The 19272-nt window shown below is 42.1% G+C and overlaps 2 protein-coding genes across 3 annotated transcripts; one reads left to right on the top strand and one right to left on the bottom strand.

The window, feature by feature from the left end:
- Positions 1-1310: 1310 nt before the first annotated feature.
- Positions 1311-6493, bottom strand: LOC102712895 (palmitoyltransferase Hip14-like). Of its 2 annotated transcripts, XM_015835655.2 has the most exons (11): positions 5933-6489; positions 5696-5830; positions 5191-5257; positions 4935-5031; positions 4733-4829; positions 4565-4648; positions 4313-4353; positions 3583-3648; positions 1998-2057; positions 1848-1899; positions 1311-1769 (listed from the first exon to the last, which is right to left on the bottom strand). In XM_015835655.2, exons 1-11 carry the CDS (start codon positions 6099-6101, stop codon positions 1693-1695), a joined length of 945 nt encoding a protein of 314 aa, XP_015691141.1. In that variant the 5' UTR covers positions 6102-6489; the 3' UTR covers positions 1311-1692. The 2 variants fall into 2 exon arrangements, with proteins under 2 accessions (XP_015691141.1, XP_015691142.1); XM_015835656.2 differs by lacking the exon at positions 1848-1899 and having other exon boundaries at positions 1679-1769; positions 1914-2057; positions 5933-6493.
- A 6849-nt stretch (positions 6494-13342) lies between these two features.
- Positions 13343-17029, top strand: LOC102706830 (E3 ubiquitin-protein ligase XB3-like). Its single transcript, XM_040522470.1, has 8 exons — positions 13343-13704; positions 13804-13863; positions 13957-14028; positions 14131-14252; positions 14345-14485; positions 14594-14701; positions 14847-15126; positions 16194-17029. Exons 1-8 carry the CDS (start codon positions 13522-13524, stop codon positions 16641-16643), a joined length of 1416 nt encoding a protein of 471 aa, XP_040378404.1. The 5' UTR covers positions 13343-13521; the 3' UTR covers positions 16644-17029.
- The last annotated feature ends 2243 nt before the right edge of the window (positions 17030-19272 follow it).

Here is a 19272-nt window from a genome sequence, read left to right as displayed (position 1 = left end):
AGTACTATCATATTGGCTGTTTTTATATATTCTGAGCGTGGTTTCTATAGCATTGATTACTAAAGTAGTTCATAGTCATGAGGTGACCATGAAAATAAATACTCATATTATTTTTACATTTGGGACCCACATTATTTCTGCTGTCCATAACTATTGTGGAGTTTAGCATAACCAATGACACATGTGGTGGTTGGGGGAGTTTAGCGTAACTAATTATACATGTGATGAGTCCCATCCATACAGACTAAATGATCTATTTGTATCTTTGCTCATGCACCGAGAACTATGCCTCATTGTTGGACTTTCATCGAAAAAGTCAAATAACATATTTATAAATAAAAAATATGAATAAAAATTATATATATATATATAGCGATTGAAAAGTTAATGTTGAAAAATAAACTTTGATTAAAACTCTAACGTTTAAATTTTGGCTTATAAGCATTACTGTATATGGCAAAAGATAGAGAGGAGTCCGGCTCTATTTGGAAGCAAGCAGATACTCGTACGTAAATTTGCTCATGATATGATCATTGACACGTGGGTTCATATGTCAATGACCGTGGCTCTCTCCATATTTGCCTATATGCGGGACTGAATGGGGAAGGAAATAGAATACACCATCACAACCATAGTGATTAATCGAAAAGGGACTATACGCCACATCCATAGCGATTAGTGCAACATCTTTTAATCTACTCCAATCGGAAAAGGGACTATACGCCTATAAAGTGTGATGGATACTGGATTAAAGAATGTCAATGATTCACGTACTAACAAAACTTGAGTACTAAAACTGAGGGGTTTTGGGCTTGTTGGGATAAGCGTGTTCTTTCCTGACACGGCAATGCATGCCAATTCTTCTTGACGGCGACAACCTGACCCGGTAAGATAAGCAGCACGTCGCTGCCAGTTAGGCTTCGGCTACTGTACGCCTTGGAACATGACGGACTCCTTTTCTTACGATAATTTCTAGTGGAGCCTGAGAAGATGACAGCAAGGCACTTGGACCTAGTAAAACGGATTTGCAGATTTGCAGGAATCTAATTAACCCTAAACCTCCATCCAGATTTGCAGAATGTTTGTTTGGAATTTTAATTAAAAAAAGTCAAAAGTCATAATTACAAAAAAAATAATTTATGAATAAAAAACTTTTATATATGTATTCATATCAATCTAAAAGCCAATTATAACTTTGATAAAAAAAACACAAAACCAACTTCAAATTTAAAGTTGAAAATTTAAATTTTGGTTATAGGTATAAGCAGAAGTGAAAAGGAGTGTGATAGACTAGTATAAATAGCCAGCCACGTTAGATCTTTCAAAGAAACAAAATAGCACCTCAAGATATTAAAATATTGCATGAAGGAATACGATCGTAATCCTCAAATCCATACAATGGAATCATTTTCTAGAATTACAGGATGTATGTACTTGGGCGGAACACCCAAATCACGTCTGCTGCAACATTCAACGTAATACAGCTACCGCTCAAGAATAAGGCTTTCAAAGAATGTTAATTGCGTGTTGATCTAACTAGTGGCCAAATGATGCTCACAACAAATTCCCATCAATTTGGCTGTAAGAGGCAAAAACAATCTTTCGGAATTCCAGATCACTTGATGCATGATTTCCCATGTTTTAAACGTCTCTCAGATCAGGTCTTTGTAGTCTACTTCAGATTATCTCGTGTTATCTCGGCTGCAGAAAATCTCTAACGTTACAGAGAATGCCTTTGTCATATGGATTCACAAACTTGACTTCAGAATCTGCATGGAGGCAAATCAGGTTAAAATGCCACTGCAGGAATTGTGCACTCAACCACAATATATACACAGGTAAAGCACCTGATTGAGGCTGTCCCTTCATCTGGAATTCAGGGTATTTCTTCCAGTTTATCTGGAAAATCTCACCTCTTAGCTATAAGAAACAGCAAACGAGAAGATGGCCTGCAATTGATGAAGAAAGAGTCCAAAACATGGGAAGGTTGACATTACCCACTCGTCTGTCTTGATGTTGAAGCAGATGCAATATATGTGCCATATCAAGAACACAACCTAGCAAGATAGCAACAGATTTAATACAAGTAGCATGAGAAAAATAAAAAAGGTGGCAGAAAGTGTAGCTAGCACAATTCCTGTAGGCACAGGAATGCAATGCAGCCAGTCGATATAAAATGCTCTCCTTGAATGCTCTGTCAGAGTTCCATTTTTTGCCTATGTACACAAAGGATATTGTAGCTGACAATTTTCAAATACTTGGTCAATCTAAGCAAATAGGTAAGGAATGTGAATCCAAACTAGCACACAGAATACCAACCCCGGAGTGGCACCCTGTACAATGTTGACAGTAGTCTTATGGTTGTCACTTCGAGTACAGTTAATGAATGAAAAATAACCAGCAACGGATATATTGTTGGCGTACTTATGTTCAACAGTCACCAATCAGCACACAATCTTTTAGGGCCCTTTTGAATCAAAGGAACAAAAAAACAGAGGAATAGGAAAAACATAGGATTCTGACAGGAATATGAAAAATAGAGGATTGCAAAACACATGAAAAACGTAGTAATGACCGTTTGATTGGACCACAGGAAAAACACAGGAATTTGAGAAATAAAGACTCAAAGGATTTTTTTCTATGAGGTTCTCCCTCTTGTTAAATTTCCTCCAAAACTTGTATAGGAAGAGACTTCCATAAGAATTTCATAGGGTTCATTTCTTTGATTCAAAGGGCTTTCTAAGAAAAATTCCTATAGGAATGAAATCCTCTAAAATTCCTATAAATTTCCTTTGAATCAAAGGGGGGTGTATTCTTGCTTCTCAAGTTAGTGCTGAACTGCTGATACTTCTAGGGGTGGTAATGGGCTAAAACCCTTGGGTCCTTTCACAACTCTATTTAACCCATAAAAATTTTTAGCTCAAATATATAAAATTTTAGCCCACCCTATTTTGAACCCAACCCTAAAATTTTATAGGCAAAATAGTTAGGTGATTACCACCCCTAGATACTTCCCATAATAGCCACAAGTGTTAATAATTGATTGGTTGCATTTCTAATTTTGTTTTTTAGAAGTTCACAACAATGATATATACTGATGTAATGACTGTTCGAAAACCACGAGTACTTCGCACTTTGTCTTAATTTTATTATTTTGTGATGTTAACTTAAGTAGGATTGTAGGAACACTGTGTTAACTTAAGTATAGGATGTTTAACAAAAAAACCTATCTTCTAAACAGTTTTGTATTAAGTTTGGACAGCCATTCCAGAAATACTGGCTCATCTTCTTATTGGGTATCTAGTGATCCAATGCTATGTACATATCAGTGATATTGAGCATTATTTAAACACGTTTGCGTTCCTTCATTACCATGGGTTCAAGTTTACATCTTTTTATAGTATATAGAGACAAGACGTCTAGCGTCTTCTGGTAGATTTATCTCTTTAGCAATTAATTCCAAATCAACAATTTTGGAGAACAGAATTTTTTTTCTCAAGTAATATTTCCCCTTGGGCATTATGGAGAGGTAATCTCATAGTAGCAAAGGCCATTATCAATTGTTGGTGATTAGGAACAAACCTGCCAGAGCAATTGGAGAACAGAGAAGAGCATTGCGCCGATTACCATGTTTACAGATAGAGGATTCTGTGAAGTAAACAGAGTACTTCAGTATCAGTCATTCTAACACATGCTCAGTTATGATGTTATTTGATGGACAAGTCAAACAAGAAGCACGACTTCCTGCGTGTTTTAGTGAGTGGTAAGATAAGATCATGAAGGGCTAATTCATAGAAGTGGCAAGATGACAAAATAGGCACACATGGATGTTGGATGGCCACTCATATTGATTCTAATTCATCTAAAATTATGAGGAAAAAGAATGCCACTATGAATTCACAGTACAAAACGAAATTCCCTTGAAATTTGAATGAGTCTAAATACCATTGAATACTAGAATAGACTATCCTAAGTAGCAAATACCATAGAATACTAAAATAGACTATCCCATGTAACAGTTTGACGATGAGGCTTGCAAGTTGAATGTCATCAACTATCCACAACAAAGTGCCTCGAAAATAGTGCAATGGTAATACAAGGTTAGAGGTAAATTGTCTCAGTTCAGCTCGTGGTATAGAAGCACTCAGAGATAATCAATGGGCACTCCTAAAGACATAACACCTGACTTAACAGAACAATTATTGACGAGATGAGTTCAATAGAATGTGCAAAAACAACACTAGCATATTATCGTATCACTTGGCAAGCCATGTAAGCTGCATATGCAAAATAGGATGATGGCAGTTGATACCTCTGATCTTATAGCTCCAGAATTTATGCATCTAGTGATATCTGTAAAATAGAGCGAAAAGAAGCTTTAATGTAGAAATCATGGCTCTGAAAGTCTAGTTTGCTAACTGAAACATAAAAGTACATAATTGTTAGCAATACACTGTCTTTAATTAGAAGAACGAAAGATTGTCATGGTTATTGAAGCAATGAAGATTGCTACCTAAGAAAAACAAATAAATTATTTTATAGAGCAAGGAAGTTAGCTACATACATTTAGTTGAACAAATTGTATATGTTGATTCAGCAACCACAAATCCTGTCAAAAGGGCCATAAACAGCCGATGATTTTTCTGCCCTGCAGAGTACACACCACAATTACAATTGTGCTTATAACTTAACGATTAAAAAAAACTACCACACAAAAAATGGGATATTATACCTATGCAGTTACCAAATGCAGGACAATGGTGATCATAACCTCTAACATTTGCTTTGCAGCAGTTACAGTGCCTTACCCTTGGAAGTGATGAGAGTTTCTATAGCAAAAAAAAAAAAGAACATTTCAACATGTTAATGCAACTCCATATCTCATATTAGAACTAAAAATAAGAGCTCTATTTAAAAATCTATTTCCTCAGCACCTCACTCGGGCATATGGCTTCCACAAAATCCTTGCAGCCAGCTTCTTCAAAAAATGAAGATTCATAGGCAACAATGCCAGGATCACCAGAAAATATCCTGCAGTCAGCAAACAAAACTAAAACCTCAATCCTCAACGTAATCATTCACTAATATCAATAAAATTAAGCTTAGGAATTGCATATCAATAATGTAATATACTAATGTATCTTAGATTTGGTTAAGTGCACTGTAAAAAATACATTTAGAAGAGCTAACCTGTAAAGTCCAAACAAAAGCATTGCACATTCAGCATTAATTACCATATCTAACAGGGAAGAAGTGCCTGCAAAGCAAAGGACCAATTATAGGAACATTACAGAAACGATACACTCATCACCTATATATCCTACAGCCAGGTGACATTATAAATGCAATAAATTTCCAAGGATTAAGGGTCATGCCCGGGCCCATTTATGGCAACTTATGAACACTACATTGAGCCTAAATCGTACTTGAGTAGTTGATGACATGTATTTAACTAGAGACTCTACAATGCAAGTCACGAGGAAAGCTGATCGGCTTCACCCAAATCGACGCAATACCACAAGGATAGCATATGTGTATGCCAATAGACATTGAATGCATCCCATTGCAAAAATGATCCCCTTCTATTCAGAATAATAACGTATCACAACGACAAACCACTATGCAAGTTCTAACACTACGGATTGCGTGTGCCCAGCCTATAGAGTCTAACGAATGCAACGCTCCGGAAACTCACCTCCCCGAATGACAAACACGTAAACACCCCACAAAAAGAGGATGTTGAACAGCACAAACAGCGGCGCCGACACCGCCACTCCGATGAACCTCCTCCAGAACCTGCCCACCACAATAACGACCAGGAACACCACGCCTGCGCAGCACGCAACCAGAGCACATCAAAATTCGCACACAGAGGAAGACGCAGGGGGGGGGGGGGGGGGGGAAGCGAAAGCGAAAGGAGGCAAGCAGGGACCTGCGATGGGGAGCATGGCGATGAGGGAGAGGGAGGGGAAGAGGCGGGGTACCATGGCCACGGCGAGCTGCGAGAGGAGCGTGAGGCCGCAGGAGGCCAGCCCCGACCACAGCACCTCCCATGGCGACCTCCGCAGCCGGTGGAGCCCCGCCGACGCCAGCATGCTCATCGCTGCCTCCTCCTCGCCCTCCGGATCCAAAGCACCATCAAGGCCTCCCTCCCGACTCCCGAGCCCGGAGATCCAAACCCCGGTGCGGGGGCGGCGGCGAGGCGCCGGATTAGCGCGGGGCGGGGGGGCCGCTTCGATCTCGCCGGATTCCGGGACGGGAAAGCGGAGCGGAGGGGAATCGACGTAGATGCGGAGCGAATCTTAGTGGCGTACTCGACGAGGCATTTCGTCGAACATGCAGCGGCGAATGTATAACCGGTTTTACAAAAAGTCACAAGCGGTAACTAGCTGGAATTTTTCGGATACTTCTGTTGGTGCGAGATCTTTTTGTTTAGCTCATGAAAATATATGCAGAAGAGTATTGTGCCTGTCTTCCGAAACGCAAAAGGTAAAAATGATAGAAGTGTATAAATCTAAATTTATTATATTTACATGGGTCACTTGCCTCTTATCGGAGGATAGATTACCTACGCAGCTTATCGCCGACGGTGCATCCTTGCATTAGTGGTTTTGTCTTCGATGATGGTAAGTCTGAACAACTAATATAAATGTTTGGTATGGCAAGAAACAGTGTAAATACAATGGCAGTCTTAAAAGAGATAGTTGATATTTAGAGATAACTCCATATAAAATCATATAACATGTTTGGCCATGACCATACAAGTAGTTAAGTCATCTTATCGTCTTTTAACTCGTTCCAATATATTTTTTGTGTGTTCTACTAGTACTTTCGTTGCTACTGGGCTAACCTCACAACAAAATTTGTTTAAAAAGCTAGAATGTTTATGTAAAAAGCCAATAGGTTTATGTAAAAAAACAACCAATGAGCTTCCAATTTAAGTCCAATTTTTAGCTCTTTTTTTTGGCTTAGAGGTTTGGGCTCCAACCTCTATTGATTTTATATGCTTAATTAGGTTAGAGAAGGTTTATTTATGTATATAAATGTGGCGACTAAGGCCAATTCAAAACAAAGAACATTCAATCGTCAAAATCATTGTATCACCTTACTTTTGTTCCTTTTAAATATATTAGCATATACTGTATATATCAAATGTCATGGTTTCCTATCATCTCGCTTCTCTATTGTGTCTAAAAATTGTCCGGTTGAGTCTATTGTTTAGGGTCGTTCCCGTGTCAGCGTTCGGCAATATTTATCCTGTAGAGCGTCAAATCTTCAGCTGATGTGGGTTGCACCCAAAGTGCTCATTGTGCTTACAACTAAATAATTCCTTTGTCCCAAAATAATCTCACATTTGTGCCCTCTTATCTCAAAATAAGATTATTTTTAGTAATCATTGTATTGGAGTTATGAAAAATATGAAACAAATACAGTGGAACTAAATAAAGTGTAAGTCATATGCATTAGGACTAGATAAAGTGACATTGTTGTTTTTATTTTTTTATTAGTATGTGTGGAACGAATAAAAAATACAATTATTCTGGGATAGAGAGAGTAGCATTCTTGATTAAATATATATGTCTAAGGAAGTGTTTGAGATAGCTAGAATACCGAAGATGAAAGATTTTTCTGATTTTCCATAACCATTTAATACCATGAACGATGAAACTAACTGCTATGAAGTTAGAGCTAGTAAAGGGAGATAATAAATTTCTATATATAATTTTTCTTCTATAAAAGTATATTGTTTATCAATTTGGGAAGCGTGTGTATAAAGCGAGAAAAAAATTATGAATAAGCTGGTTTGAAGCACGCAACCTAAGCTGAGAATATGCATGCTTACGCTACATAATAAGGTTAGGCATTTAACTTTTACTGGACCTTCGTTATTGTTTATATGCGTGTTAAAATACACCTACACCATTGTGTTCAGACATGATTAACGTTGGAAAAATTTATAAAAACAACAACAAATAGTAGCCCATTATATTCAGGAGGTAATTGCTTCGTTTTTTCAGGAAAAAAAACTGGATGACATATTTTGCGAATGAAAAATAATTTGTGAATATATATATACATATATATATATATATGAAGATTCAAATTATGGCTTATAAAAGTTATTAGAAGCGGAAAATAAGGGTATCAATATATATATACACACATATATAATATTTGAAATATTTATTTAGAAATATCGAGATTACTTGTGTAGAATAGTTTTAAAAGATACTTCAATAATATGTGTATAGATATTATCATAAAATAAATGGTGACTAATATTGTTTTTAAAGATCATATTCGTGTACAAAACAATAAGTACTATTACAGAAGGAGTAGAAAATAGGAACGAGCCGTTTCACACTTTAACGAGCTGAAGTTCCAACTCAGTTCCGGCTCCCCGCTGCCCGAGCCTGGACTGGATCCGCGAGATCCCGGAAAGTATGTTGGGCCTCCAAAAATCAAAGGCAAGAAAAGACATCCAGCACGGCTGCCCTGCCCGTGCCGCGGGTGGCCAGGCCGGACGAAAGAAAAGAAAGAAAGAAATAGCTCAACACCTCAAACAGTTTTAACACGTACGCGGTTGTCACTGTGTTGTCTGATCGCACAACACACGGTTACTTTTTTTTTTTTTTGCTCTTGTCCATTCCTTCGTGGCTCTGCACGAAGGCCCCTCCCGAATGCAACGCAACAAAGACCGGGAGCTGGCTGCCCACGCATTGCACGTGCATTGGTTCCTGGGCAGCGACGAAAAGAAGACTGTACACATGCGGTCTGGGTGTGTCAAATACTCCCTCCTATAGAGATATAACGGTTTCTACATTTACCTTCATTATTTAAATGATCTTTTAACTTTCACCACTAAGATCCTCATTATTTAGACTTCGGTCTTATAAACTGACTTTCCAGTTAAGCCGATGGTTTTAAAACTTCAAAGATAGTTGTGGGGTGCTATCTCTATTTTAAATAGATTAAAAATGACTACTCAAATCTAGCTTTTAGTAGCTTATAAATGTAAGAATGGCTTATTGCTTCAAAAAGCCTAATGGGAAAGTTACTCATTTGTTTAGATATATGTTTTAGCTTAAAAGTCGAGTTATATGCAAAAAGAAACTTACAAGCCCATAACATGTCACGATATTCCTCATTTAATTTCACTAGTTTTCTTAATACTTATTCGTTTGAGTGGTCATGGTAAAAGCCAACGATGTGTGTCTGTCATTTTCTCTAGGACTAAGAGTGGCCTTTAAACTCAGTCGCCTTCCCAGCCATTTCACCTCCTCCGCTCACGTGGCGTAGCATGTCACATTGCTTATATTTGTCCTTGACACTGTGAAACCACATGTGGTAAATGGTGACCAAAATGAAAATCAACGGTACAATTTTCCCTCGCTCATAAAAACAACAAAGAAAGATCTACTGCTAGAATGGAAACAGTTCGATGGTCGATTCGACGCCATTTATAGTGAAGCTGTACTGTCTACCCATACTAAGCGTACGTGTACCGCGCTACACGATCTAGAAACCGCAGTACGTACGGGTAGGCGTACGTAGCCGATGTGACTACACGATTTGCCGTGGTAATATATGACCACATTTTCTATTGTAGCAGCATGTAAAAATGTCTAAACGACTACGGAGTACCAATCAGAGGCAACGGACACAACACAACGTTGGTTGCGCCGGCCTCTGATGCTTGCCGCAGAACGGCTCCACGCCAGTCGTTAGCGCGACGCGCGAGCTGTCGTGTTGAAATCGTCGCGGTAGGGCGCCACGTACGTAACCTTATTAGTTATTGCATGGTGTCGCGCTGCACGAGGAGTTAGCCGGGAAGGGGGTCGTGGCTCCGAATTAACCCTGCCTGGTCGTCGAGTGATAACTGCCGGTAGTGTTATAGATCTACTACTCCACGATCAGCTGCTGCCCTTGCTCACATCGCGGCAGTTGTAGATGCTGTACGTACGGGAGCACCAACAAGCAGGCAAATCGGCTCGTATCTCACCCAAAGACCCAAGCCACTTGTTGCCTTGTTGGACGGTTGGACCATAAAGGGCACCGCAAATCTCCACATAAACAGGTTCCCTTTACGTTGCCTCCCGGTCAGTACACGCGCGTACCGCCGGCGCCGTGCGCTACCTCTACCTAGGTGGGTCCCCTAGGAACAATGCTTGTCTCAGCGTGCAAGAATAGGATGCAGCTCCTCGCATCCAAACAGGACCACACACACCCTCACACGTAATAATTCGCCAAATCTCTTCGCGCTTAACCAAGAGCCCGTGCTGCCGCTACCCCTATATCTACGTCGTATAGTACTACCAGTACGTTCCACCGGATCGATCGATCGGGTCGTGACCAAACCCAACAGCGTACCGAGCCCTGCAAGATTCGACGCAAGCATGGCAGTCGCACCGACGGCTGCACCTCCGTCCCAAATCGCCAAACTGTCCCTCTTTTTTTTTTTTTTAATAAACTTTGTGGGCACCAGATTGGGAAGGAAAACAATCAAACATGGACACATGGTAGTAGTATATTGTGCGTGTGGTAAAGAATCACTTTCTGCAGGTAGAACGTTCGCGTTTCGCGCGTCAAGGTACCCCAAATCGGTGAAAGCGGCAACGCAACGGCACGAGATCGATCCGCGGCTGAGAAATGCCGCCCCCCCCCCCCCCCTCCCCCACCCCCCGCCGTATTCACGGCCTCACGGGCCGCGCGGGTGCGTGCGCGACTGCACAGCTCCATCCATCCGCATCGGCGTCGATCGCGCTATTCGCTAGCTTCCAGCAAGCCCGTCGTCGCTGTGACTGCGCCGAGCGAGCTGCTTCCGACCGAGGCAGACGCCCACACGCGCGCGGGTGAGTGAGCACCGAGCAGTAAAACTCGCGCGGATGCATGGGGGACCTGCTGCTACAGCCGCTACAGTGGTGGGAGTCACGGAGTGGGTGGGCGTGTAAAGGGTGGGTGTGTTTGGTCGGAAGAGATGTTTTAGCTTAATTACTACTACATGACTGGTGGTGTTGTAACCGGTGAGGCGGTGATTATCTAACTTGTTTGGCCTCTCTAGGGAATTTGTGGTAGGGATTATTGAGGGAGGTTGTGAGACGGTGACGGGCTTTGCAGATTGCAAATATACTGTCTCCGTCTAAAAACTATAAATATCTTTTATACATTTATCAGATATTGAATTTGAGGTAAAAAGACGGCGTTGTTCCGTAATAAATGATATGTGGATAAAGTTCAAAAAATACGTGTGAATAAAATAAGAAGATTTTAGTTAAAAAGTGAGCGATAAAATAATTAACACCGTAAATGCTATAAATAATAGGGAAAATTGTATTGATGCCATTATAGTTTTATAAAATTAGAGATATGTCATACTGACCCATATATCATTGACTCATACGAGTCCCACATGTCATTGTGATACCAATGTCATATCTCCAACTTTGTAAAATTATAATGATATGTTTATAAATTTCTCCGAATATATGGTTCATATATTAAATATGAAAGTGGGTACTCGAGAAGCTGAGGAGAAGTCAGGTGAGGTGAAAGGCGTGGCGTACTCGAAGAGTAGATCCTACCTGTAAAGAAGGGTGCGAATCCATTCATCTTTTTCTCATAAGAAGCATAAGAAAAACACTCTTGGCAATTAAAACATAATCTATAATATATATATATATATATATTCTTAATGAGCTAAAAATAAAAAATAAGAAATAAACTGCAATGAAACCCCCATAAAATAACTAAAATTTAAATTTAAAATTTATTTTATCTTATAATCATATATATATATAAGCGAAAAGATGGAGTCCGAATCTTTAACACCCTAATGGGTGTCCTTGCGGAATAGGCAAAGACCAAACGATAATTAGAACTTCAGCATTTAACAAAAACATATTAAACGATATATTACAAATAAAAATAATTATAAATAAAAACTGCACATATGTATTTTTAATGATATAAAACAAATAATAAAAATAAACTAGATAAAAAACCAAAACTTACTTTTAATGTTGCAAATTTAAATTTTGACTTATAAACGTAAACAGAAATGAAAAAAATTAAGACATTAGAAAATACAATTGAGAAATCCGAGCTTTACAATTATATTAATAAGATTTTATATAAAATGGGAGGAACATTTTTTTGGGTACGTATCGGAATCGGGAGGTTGCCCAATCGGAATTCTCAAGATTGGTTGGCACTCAATAACTGAACATGACTTGCGGTGGGGGAGAGAAACGAACATGACTTGCGGTGGGGGGCGAGAAACAGAACGACTGCACGAGAGGATCTGTCAGTTTCTCATCAGTAGCAGTAAGTTTTTTTTTACCTATTCTTTTTTTATTTAGACTTATCGTCTTAAAGCTTTTAAGTTTAGCCATTATGATTTATAATTCGATAACTTTAGAATTTTAAAACTAATAATGGGGTGTTACCTCTATTCTAAATAAGTTAAAAGATCTACTTAAATTTAGCTTTTGGCTTAATAGTATAAGAATGTGTTATGACTTTAAAAGCATAGTAATAAAGTTGCTTGTTTGCTTAGGTTTAAGTTTTTGGCTTAAAAATCTGCTTATAAGCCTACACAAACATCTTTCCCTGTTTCATATTATAAAACGTTTTTACCATTGAATCTAGACATACATAGACATATCTAGTATGTGGGCGGTGAGGGCTCGAGCCCTTACTACCCCTATTAAAGCTACTATAGCCTCCACAAAAACTCCACTAGATTTTTATGGCAAGATCGATAGAAATGGAGATAAAATTCCATCCAACCTGTTTAGACCTCTGTAATCTCGTGGATTAGATTCATCACTGTAGACACACGTGCAAATTATATACATTGATTAATGGATGAATTTGGATAAACCTATAAAGTCTTATAATATAAAACAAATGCGGTAATATATAGCAATATGTGAATGAGGTGGCTGTAAAATGGTGACATATTTGCAAAAAAAATTTATGAATAAAATTTTTATATATGCATTCTTAGTGATGTAAAAGCCAATGATAAAAAATAAACTTCGGTGAAAAAACTCCAAAATCAATTACAAATTTAAGACTAAAATTTCAATTTTTGTCTTATAAGCCTAAATATAAGTGAGAAGATATTGTAAAATTGTAATTATGTACTGTACCATTACGTTCATAATTTTAATCGGTCAGAAAAACTAAGGAATATTTTGTCTAATGACAGTGACAGTGAGTATTTTCAGATTTTTTTTCTTGAAGATATTCCTGCCATCGTGGCAATGAAAGAAAAGAGTTTATCCACAGCAAGAAATTGCCGAACGAGGCAACCAAAGCTTTTAAAACCACACGAAATCAGAAAGAGCAAGCAGCGGTATAAACTCCCTCCCTCCGTCCCTCCCACCTTCGCCGCCGTGCCCCCACCTCGCCCGCAGTCGCAGTCGCGGTCGCGGTCTCACTCCCCCATCCCCACATTCCCCCCGCCCGCCACCGCGCGCGAGCTCGCCGGGCGCCCGGCGAGAGGGCGTGGCGGCGATGGGGCAGGGCGCCAGCTGCGGGCGCCCGAGCGAGGAGGTGGACTTCTTCGGCGCGGCGCAGTCGGGCGACCTCGCCCGCCTCGCCGCCGCCATCCGGTCACGCCCCTCGCTCCTCGGCCGCACCACGCTCTTCGACCGCCTGTCCGCGCTCCACATCGCCGCCGCCCACGGCCACCTCCAAGTACGAGGCACCAGCTGAAACCACCGCCGTCTGCTTGGTTCTCATGCTGCCTGGTGCGGCACAACTGCTTCGTGCTAACTGTCTTGCTTGTTTGTTCAGGTGGTCTCCATGGCGTTGGATCTTTGCGTGCACCCCGACGTTGTTAACCGCCACAAGCAGGTTTGAGCACGGCTCTGCCCCCCCTGCCATGTCTGCTCTGTCATTCCCCACTTGGGAAGTTTATCCTCAAGTCTTGCACCTTTCTCGCCGCAGACGGCGCTGATGCTCGCGGCGATGCACGGGAGGACCGAGTGCGTGCGGCGGCTGCTCGACGCCGGCGCCAATGTGAGCCTTAGGAGACACCTGTGTCCGGTGTTCGGAATTGGGAGAGATGCTCATTGCGTTCGACTAAACGGTGTGCTTCTGTTTGGGGGTGTCTTTGTGCAGATTGTGATGTTCGATTCGTCGCACGGGCGGACGTGCCTGCACTACGCGGCGTACTACGGCCACGCCGACTGCCTCCGGGCCATCCTCTCGGCGGCGCAGTCCGCGCCGGTGTCGCAATCCTGGTCTGGCCTTGTTCCCGGAGCAAACATTTTCCGTGCACCTCCTGCAGCCGTCGCTCGCCATTGCTAATGTGCTCCCAGCTGCGGAGTTGCAGGGGTTTTGCGCGGTTCGTCAACGTCAGGGACGACACGGGAGCGACGCCGCTGCACCTCGCGGCGAGGCAGGGCTGGCGCCGCTGCGTCCACGTCCTGCTCGAGAACGGCGCCATCGTGTCCGCCTCCAGTGGCGCCTTTGGGTAAAGTTCTTCCCCAAGTCAAAAACCGCGCTTCCAAGCGAAAAATCGCGCCTTTTTAGGAAACCCCTGACATTTGGCGCGAGCGCTCGCGCTCGTCCGTTCTTGCAGATTCCCCGGGAGCACGCCGCTGCATTTGGCCGCGCGCGGCGGCAGCCTCGACTGCGTCCGCCAGCTCCTCTCCTGGGGCGCCGACCGCCTCCAGCGCGACTCGGTCGGGTGAGTCGCGGGGCCTCAACTCTCCAATTCCACCAAATGCAGTTTGAAATGCTTGGAAAACGCCAGCTCATGTCGTCTTAAACAAAACGAGACCTGAGCCCCATCTTTCTCGTCATGGTGGTGACGACGACCGCGTTCTCTGCAGGAGGATCCCGTACGAGGTCGCGGTGAAGCGAGGGCACGTCGCGTGCGCCGCGCTGCTGAACCCGTCGTCCGCGGAGCCTCTGGTGTGGCCGTCCCCTCTCAAGTTCATCAGCGAGCTCGAGCCTGACGCCAAAGCCCTCCTGGAGGCGGCACTGATGGAGGCCAATAGGGAAAGGGAGAAGAGGAATCTGAAAGTGCCCAAGAACGCGTCGCCGCTGCCGCTGCCGTCGCCATCGCCGTCGCGTTCAGATGACGGCGCTCACGACGCCACCATCTCCGAGGTACCGAATTGCAAGTCTTCTCTTGCAAATTACTACTCCTTTCCCTGCTTTTCGTCACACGCCTTGACAATATCCTGGACACCACAATTCACGTCGGCAATAGCAGCTGCACTTGCACACTTGCACTGCTACTGATTTCGTACATCGGTTTCAGGCTTTCAGCTATAGGCTTGGTTTAGTTTGCAAATTTTTTTTACGAAAACATCACATCAAATTTTTAAACACATATTTAAAGTATTAAACATAGTCTAATTACAAAACAAATTTTAGATTTCGTCTAGAAAACGTGAGACGAATCTTTTATTCTAATTAATCCGTCATTAGCACATGTTGGTTACTGTAGCACTTATGGCTAATAACGTCCTAACTATGCTCAAAAGATTCGTTTCACGATTTTCTACATAACTGTCTAATTAGTTTTAATATTCATATATATTTAATACTTTATTTAGGTATCTAAAAACTCGATGTGATGTTTTTAGGAAAAGTTTTTGGAAACTAAACATCGCCATTGTATAGACAATATAAAGTTTCACACACCCGAGTCATTTGCTCCCAGGCGTAACCATACACACACTTATCTTTTTTTAGAGGCGATACACACACTTATCTTGATCCGAGATAGGTGAATGATGCACTGGGAGATGCTTAAAAGAATATTTCAAATGGTACTTAACCACTAGTCATCAGCATGATGGCTACTGCTAATGGTTGCTGGTGTACTGCACTGGTCTATAATATTGTTCCCATTGGTAATGCCAAGTTAGGCACATGTTTGTCAAACTGCGGGCAGCAGCATGTATCCGTAGACGGTCACTTGCACGAAAGCCACAAGTCCTGGCTGGCTGTCTGTCTGGCTCGGTGCAACGTCTGAGCAGCTGCGCCAATCCATATGTTTGGAGATCATTATTCAATCACGTAGGCAAGCAAACCGATGTGCCGTGGCACATGCTATGGCCTGCGCTGCATCTCTCGGACATGCATCTCGGAGCAGCGTGACGCCCATCCTCATGGCACGGATTCTTGCTCAGTGACTGATAGCGACGCGTTGTGTTTGTGTCCGGCAGGAGGAGGAGGAGGAGGAGGCGACAGCCGGCGGTGGCGGCGGCGAGGTGTGCAGCATCTGCTTCGAGCAGGCGTGCACCATCGAGGTGAGGGAGTGCGGGCACCAGATGTGCGCGGCGTGCACGCTGGCGCTGTGCTGCCACGCCAAGCCCAGCGCGGCGGCGGCGACGCCGTGCCAGCAGCCGCTGCCGACCTGCCCGTTCTGCCGTGGCGGCATCTCGCGGCTGGTGGTGGCGACCAAGGCCAGGTCCGGCGTCGACGACGAGGACGACGAGGAGGCCGGCGACAGGCTAGCGTCGCCGCGGCACAGGAGGTCTCGCCGGGCGGTGAACCACCTCAGCGGCGACGGCGGCAGCACCAGCAGCATCATGGGCAGCATTGCCTCGTCGATCGGCAAGATGGGCAGACGGAGAACCGACAGCAGCGAGCATGTCGAAGTCGACAAGCCATAGCGTGCAACGCGTCCAGATCGAGTCAGAGTGTACACGATCATCCTGGTACCAGCCATTGTCGTCGTCGTCGTCGTGATGTCAATCGATCGGCAAATGAGCTACTATTTTTTGTAGATTATTATTAACTTTTTACTAAACAAACGAGCTATTCTATCTGTGTAGATTTCAGTGCTGTATTTCCGCTATGTAAATCCAAATAAGCAGTCCTTGCGTGCGTGGTAGCCCCAGTCCTTTCCAGTGGAGTTCTTGAAAATTTGTAAATGCCAGGTTCAGAGATTTGGACCGATATGATAATGAGAACCCAAAACAAATCCATGTGACTGCTTTATAATTGGCTCTGGAGATGGGGCTACATTGCTCAGGTGCTATCTTCAGACTTTGTCCAATCTTGTCTAGTTTTGGGGTCCTATTTGTGATCTGATGATGACTGAAGCTTAGGATCCCCTGAATAATGGCCAAACTTTCCCATTGGAACAACTGCACTGAGGTGGCAAATGTACTATACACTGCTCATGCCTTCATGGCTGACTCCAGCCAGCATTTGTAGTATGCTCATCAGCTCATGTATGGCCTTATGCTAATCAGTAAGCACTGTACATCTTAGGACAAAATTGGGCATTGCACTCACAAAATGAGCAACATTTTCGCTCCAGGAAGCGGTGAAATTTGCCAGGGAGCATTCTCTTGTGCTCAGCTGCTCATCAGGAAGAGGGGTGTTTCAAGTTCAGCAGTAGAAAGGAAGAGGCATGTGTCGCAGGAACAAAGGAAGGACAGCGACTCACTTGATGACCCTGAGGGGAAACCGAGGAGAATCGACTTGACATCACATCCTCTCCAGGATGGCAAGCGCCCGTCAGAAAGAAGCGAAGACGTCGCAGAAAGTGTACAGGGAAGATTGGAAGGAGACGTTGCGACACCTGACCATGAAGAAAGAGAGACGCCACAGGTGCCACTCTCTGCTTTTCTTTTCTTTTTTCTCTCTACTTTTCCTGGACGGTAGTATTTATGGCTAATCACGTATTCTCTATTAAAAAACGAATTCTCCGGTTTTCGTGTCCGTCTTATTTTAAAAAAATTAAGAAAATTAGAAAAAAAATTAGTCACACGTAAAGTACTATTAATGATTTATCATCTAATAAAAACAAAAATATCAATCATAAAAAAAAAATTGAATAAGACGAAGAGTCAAAAATTAAAGGTAAAAAATAAAAAATTAGTTTATTTTGGGACGGAGGGAGTACTAATTAGGCTCAAAAGATTCGTCTCACGACTTCTCACATAACTGTGCAATTAATTTTTCATTTTACCTATATTTAATACTCTATTTAGGTGTCTAAAATTTCAATGTGATGTTTTTGGGTGAAAATTTTTGAGACTAAAAAGCCCCTTAAAAATGGAGGTAAAGAATCAGCGTCAAACCAAACCTGTGACGACGAAACTTGCTTACTAGATTGGAAATAATTACTGTTCAACCTCTAATCAAAGTCAAGCTAGATCATGCTCAGGGTCCAGATCCAACTCTGAATGTCGGCGTGTTTATGCGCTGCTAGTCTGCTACCAACCAGACAGCTGCTGTACCACCCAGAAGTTCTTTTTGAGACCCACACAAAGCTTATTGACCAAGATAGAATCGTGATTAGGCCTCGTCAGTTTAGTTTTCATAGCATAAGTGAAACCATCATTAACAATTTAAAAAATAATTTATAAGTACATATTCGTTGCGATCTAAAACAGAAGCTGAAAAATTAACTATGATGAAAACTCTAAATTTAATTCTAAATTGAAGTTTTAAAATTTAAATTTTGGTTTATAAACATAAGCATAAGTGAAAAGTGAAAAGATAGCAGACTCACTCTTCTATAAAGACATTTGTACCATCTTCAATTGGTGCAAAGTTTGATAAAATGGTGAACAAATGCATTGGGGTTTCAAAAATTAGGAACACATATAATAGAGTTTTATAAACTATAGTTTTTTTAGCTTTGTGTGCAAAATGAGCAAGGACAAAGGGAGTTGTGACCTTTCGTCACGAACACAAAAACATATATGTAACTATGGAAAAGTCAGTCGCACATACACACAAGAAGTTTAAGTAGGCGATGTTAAAAATGCCCCGGCTCTATATATATCTCATTAACCTTGATCTTTACAGGATGGGGGTACGAGCTTTTATAGCCTTAGAGAACCACTTGTACAGTAACCTAAATACCCATGTGTAGTTACTGATAGAAGAATAAGCGTATTAGGGTAAAATCTATAGCTTTTTGGGAACCTAAGGGTATTAGGGTAAAATCTCTAGCTTCTTGGTAACCACAATGCCAGCTGTCTTCAGTACTCGAGTGCACTTGAGTGATGGTCGACAGAAATCTTGACGAGAATATTTCTTGGAATCGTGACGAGCAAGTTTTTTCCATACTTTGTCTTGGACCAAATTACCGAGGGATGCTAGTAGTACCTAAGTGTCCTGCTCGAATACCAAGGCATCTTGTTCGAACATGCCATGGGGTATGATGCTCGAATACCTAGGCATCTTAGTCGAGCATGCCACGGGGACATGATAGCCGAATACCGAGGCATCTTGGTCGAACATGCCACGAAAGCATGATGCTCGAATACAAAGGCATATTAG

This window comes from Oryza brachyantha, chromosome 3, assembly GCF_000231095.2.
Source record: "Oryza brachyantha chromosome 3, ObraRS2, whole genome shotgun sequence".
Lineage (NCBI taxonomy): Eukaryota > Viridiplantae > Streptophyta > Magnoliopsida > Poales > Poaceae > Oryza > Oryza brachyantha.
The sequence above is the reverse complement of the archived record's forward strand: the minus strand, read 5'-3'. Positions and strand labels throughout refer to the sequence as shown.

Excerpts from the sequence above, each read along its gene's own strand:
- LOC102712895 (XM_015835655.2), bottom strand. The coding sequence starts at position 6,101 with ATGAGCATGCTGGCGTCGGCGGGGCTCCACCGGCTGCGGAGGTCGCCA. Across the intron at positions 4,354-4,564 it reads TACAATTTGTTCAACTAAAT|ATATCACTAGATGCATAAAT; the intron begins GTATGTAGCTAA and ends TCTATTTTACAG. Across the intron at positions 1,900-1,997 it reads ACATCAAGACAGACGAGTGG|ATAAACTGGAAGAAATACCC; the intron begins GTAATGTCAACC and ends GAGATTTTCCAG.
- LOC102706830 (XM_040522470.1), top strand. The coding sequence starts at position 13,522 with ATGGGGCAGGGCGCCAGCTGCGGGCGCCCGAGCGAGGAGGTGGACTTC. Across the intron at positions 13,705-13,803 it reads CCGCCCACGGCCACCTCCAA|GTGGTCTCCATGGCGTTGGA; the intron begins GTACGAGGCACC and ends TTGTTTGTTCAG. Across the intron at positions 14,486-14,593 it reads GCCTCCAGTGGCGCCTTTGG|ATTCCCCGGGAGCACGCCGC; the intron begins GTAAAGTTCTTC and ends CCGTTCTTGCAG.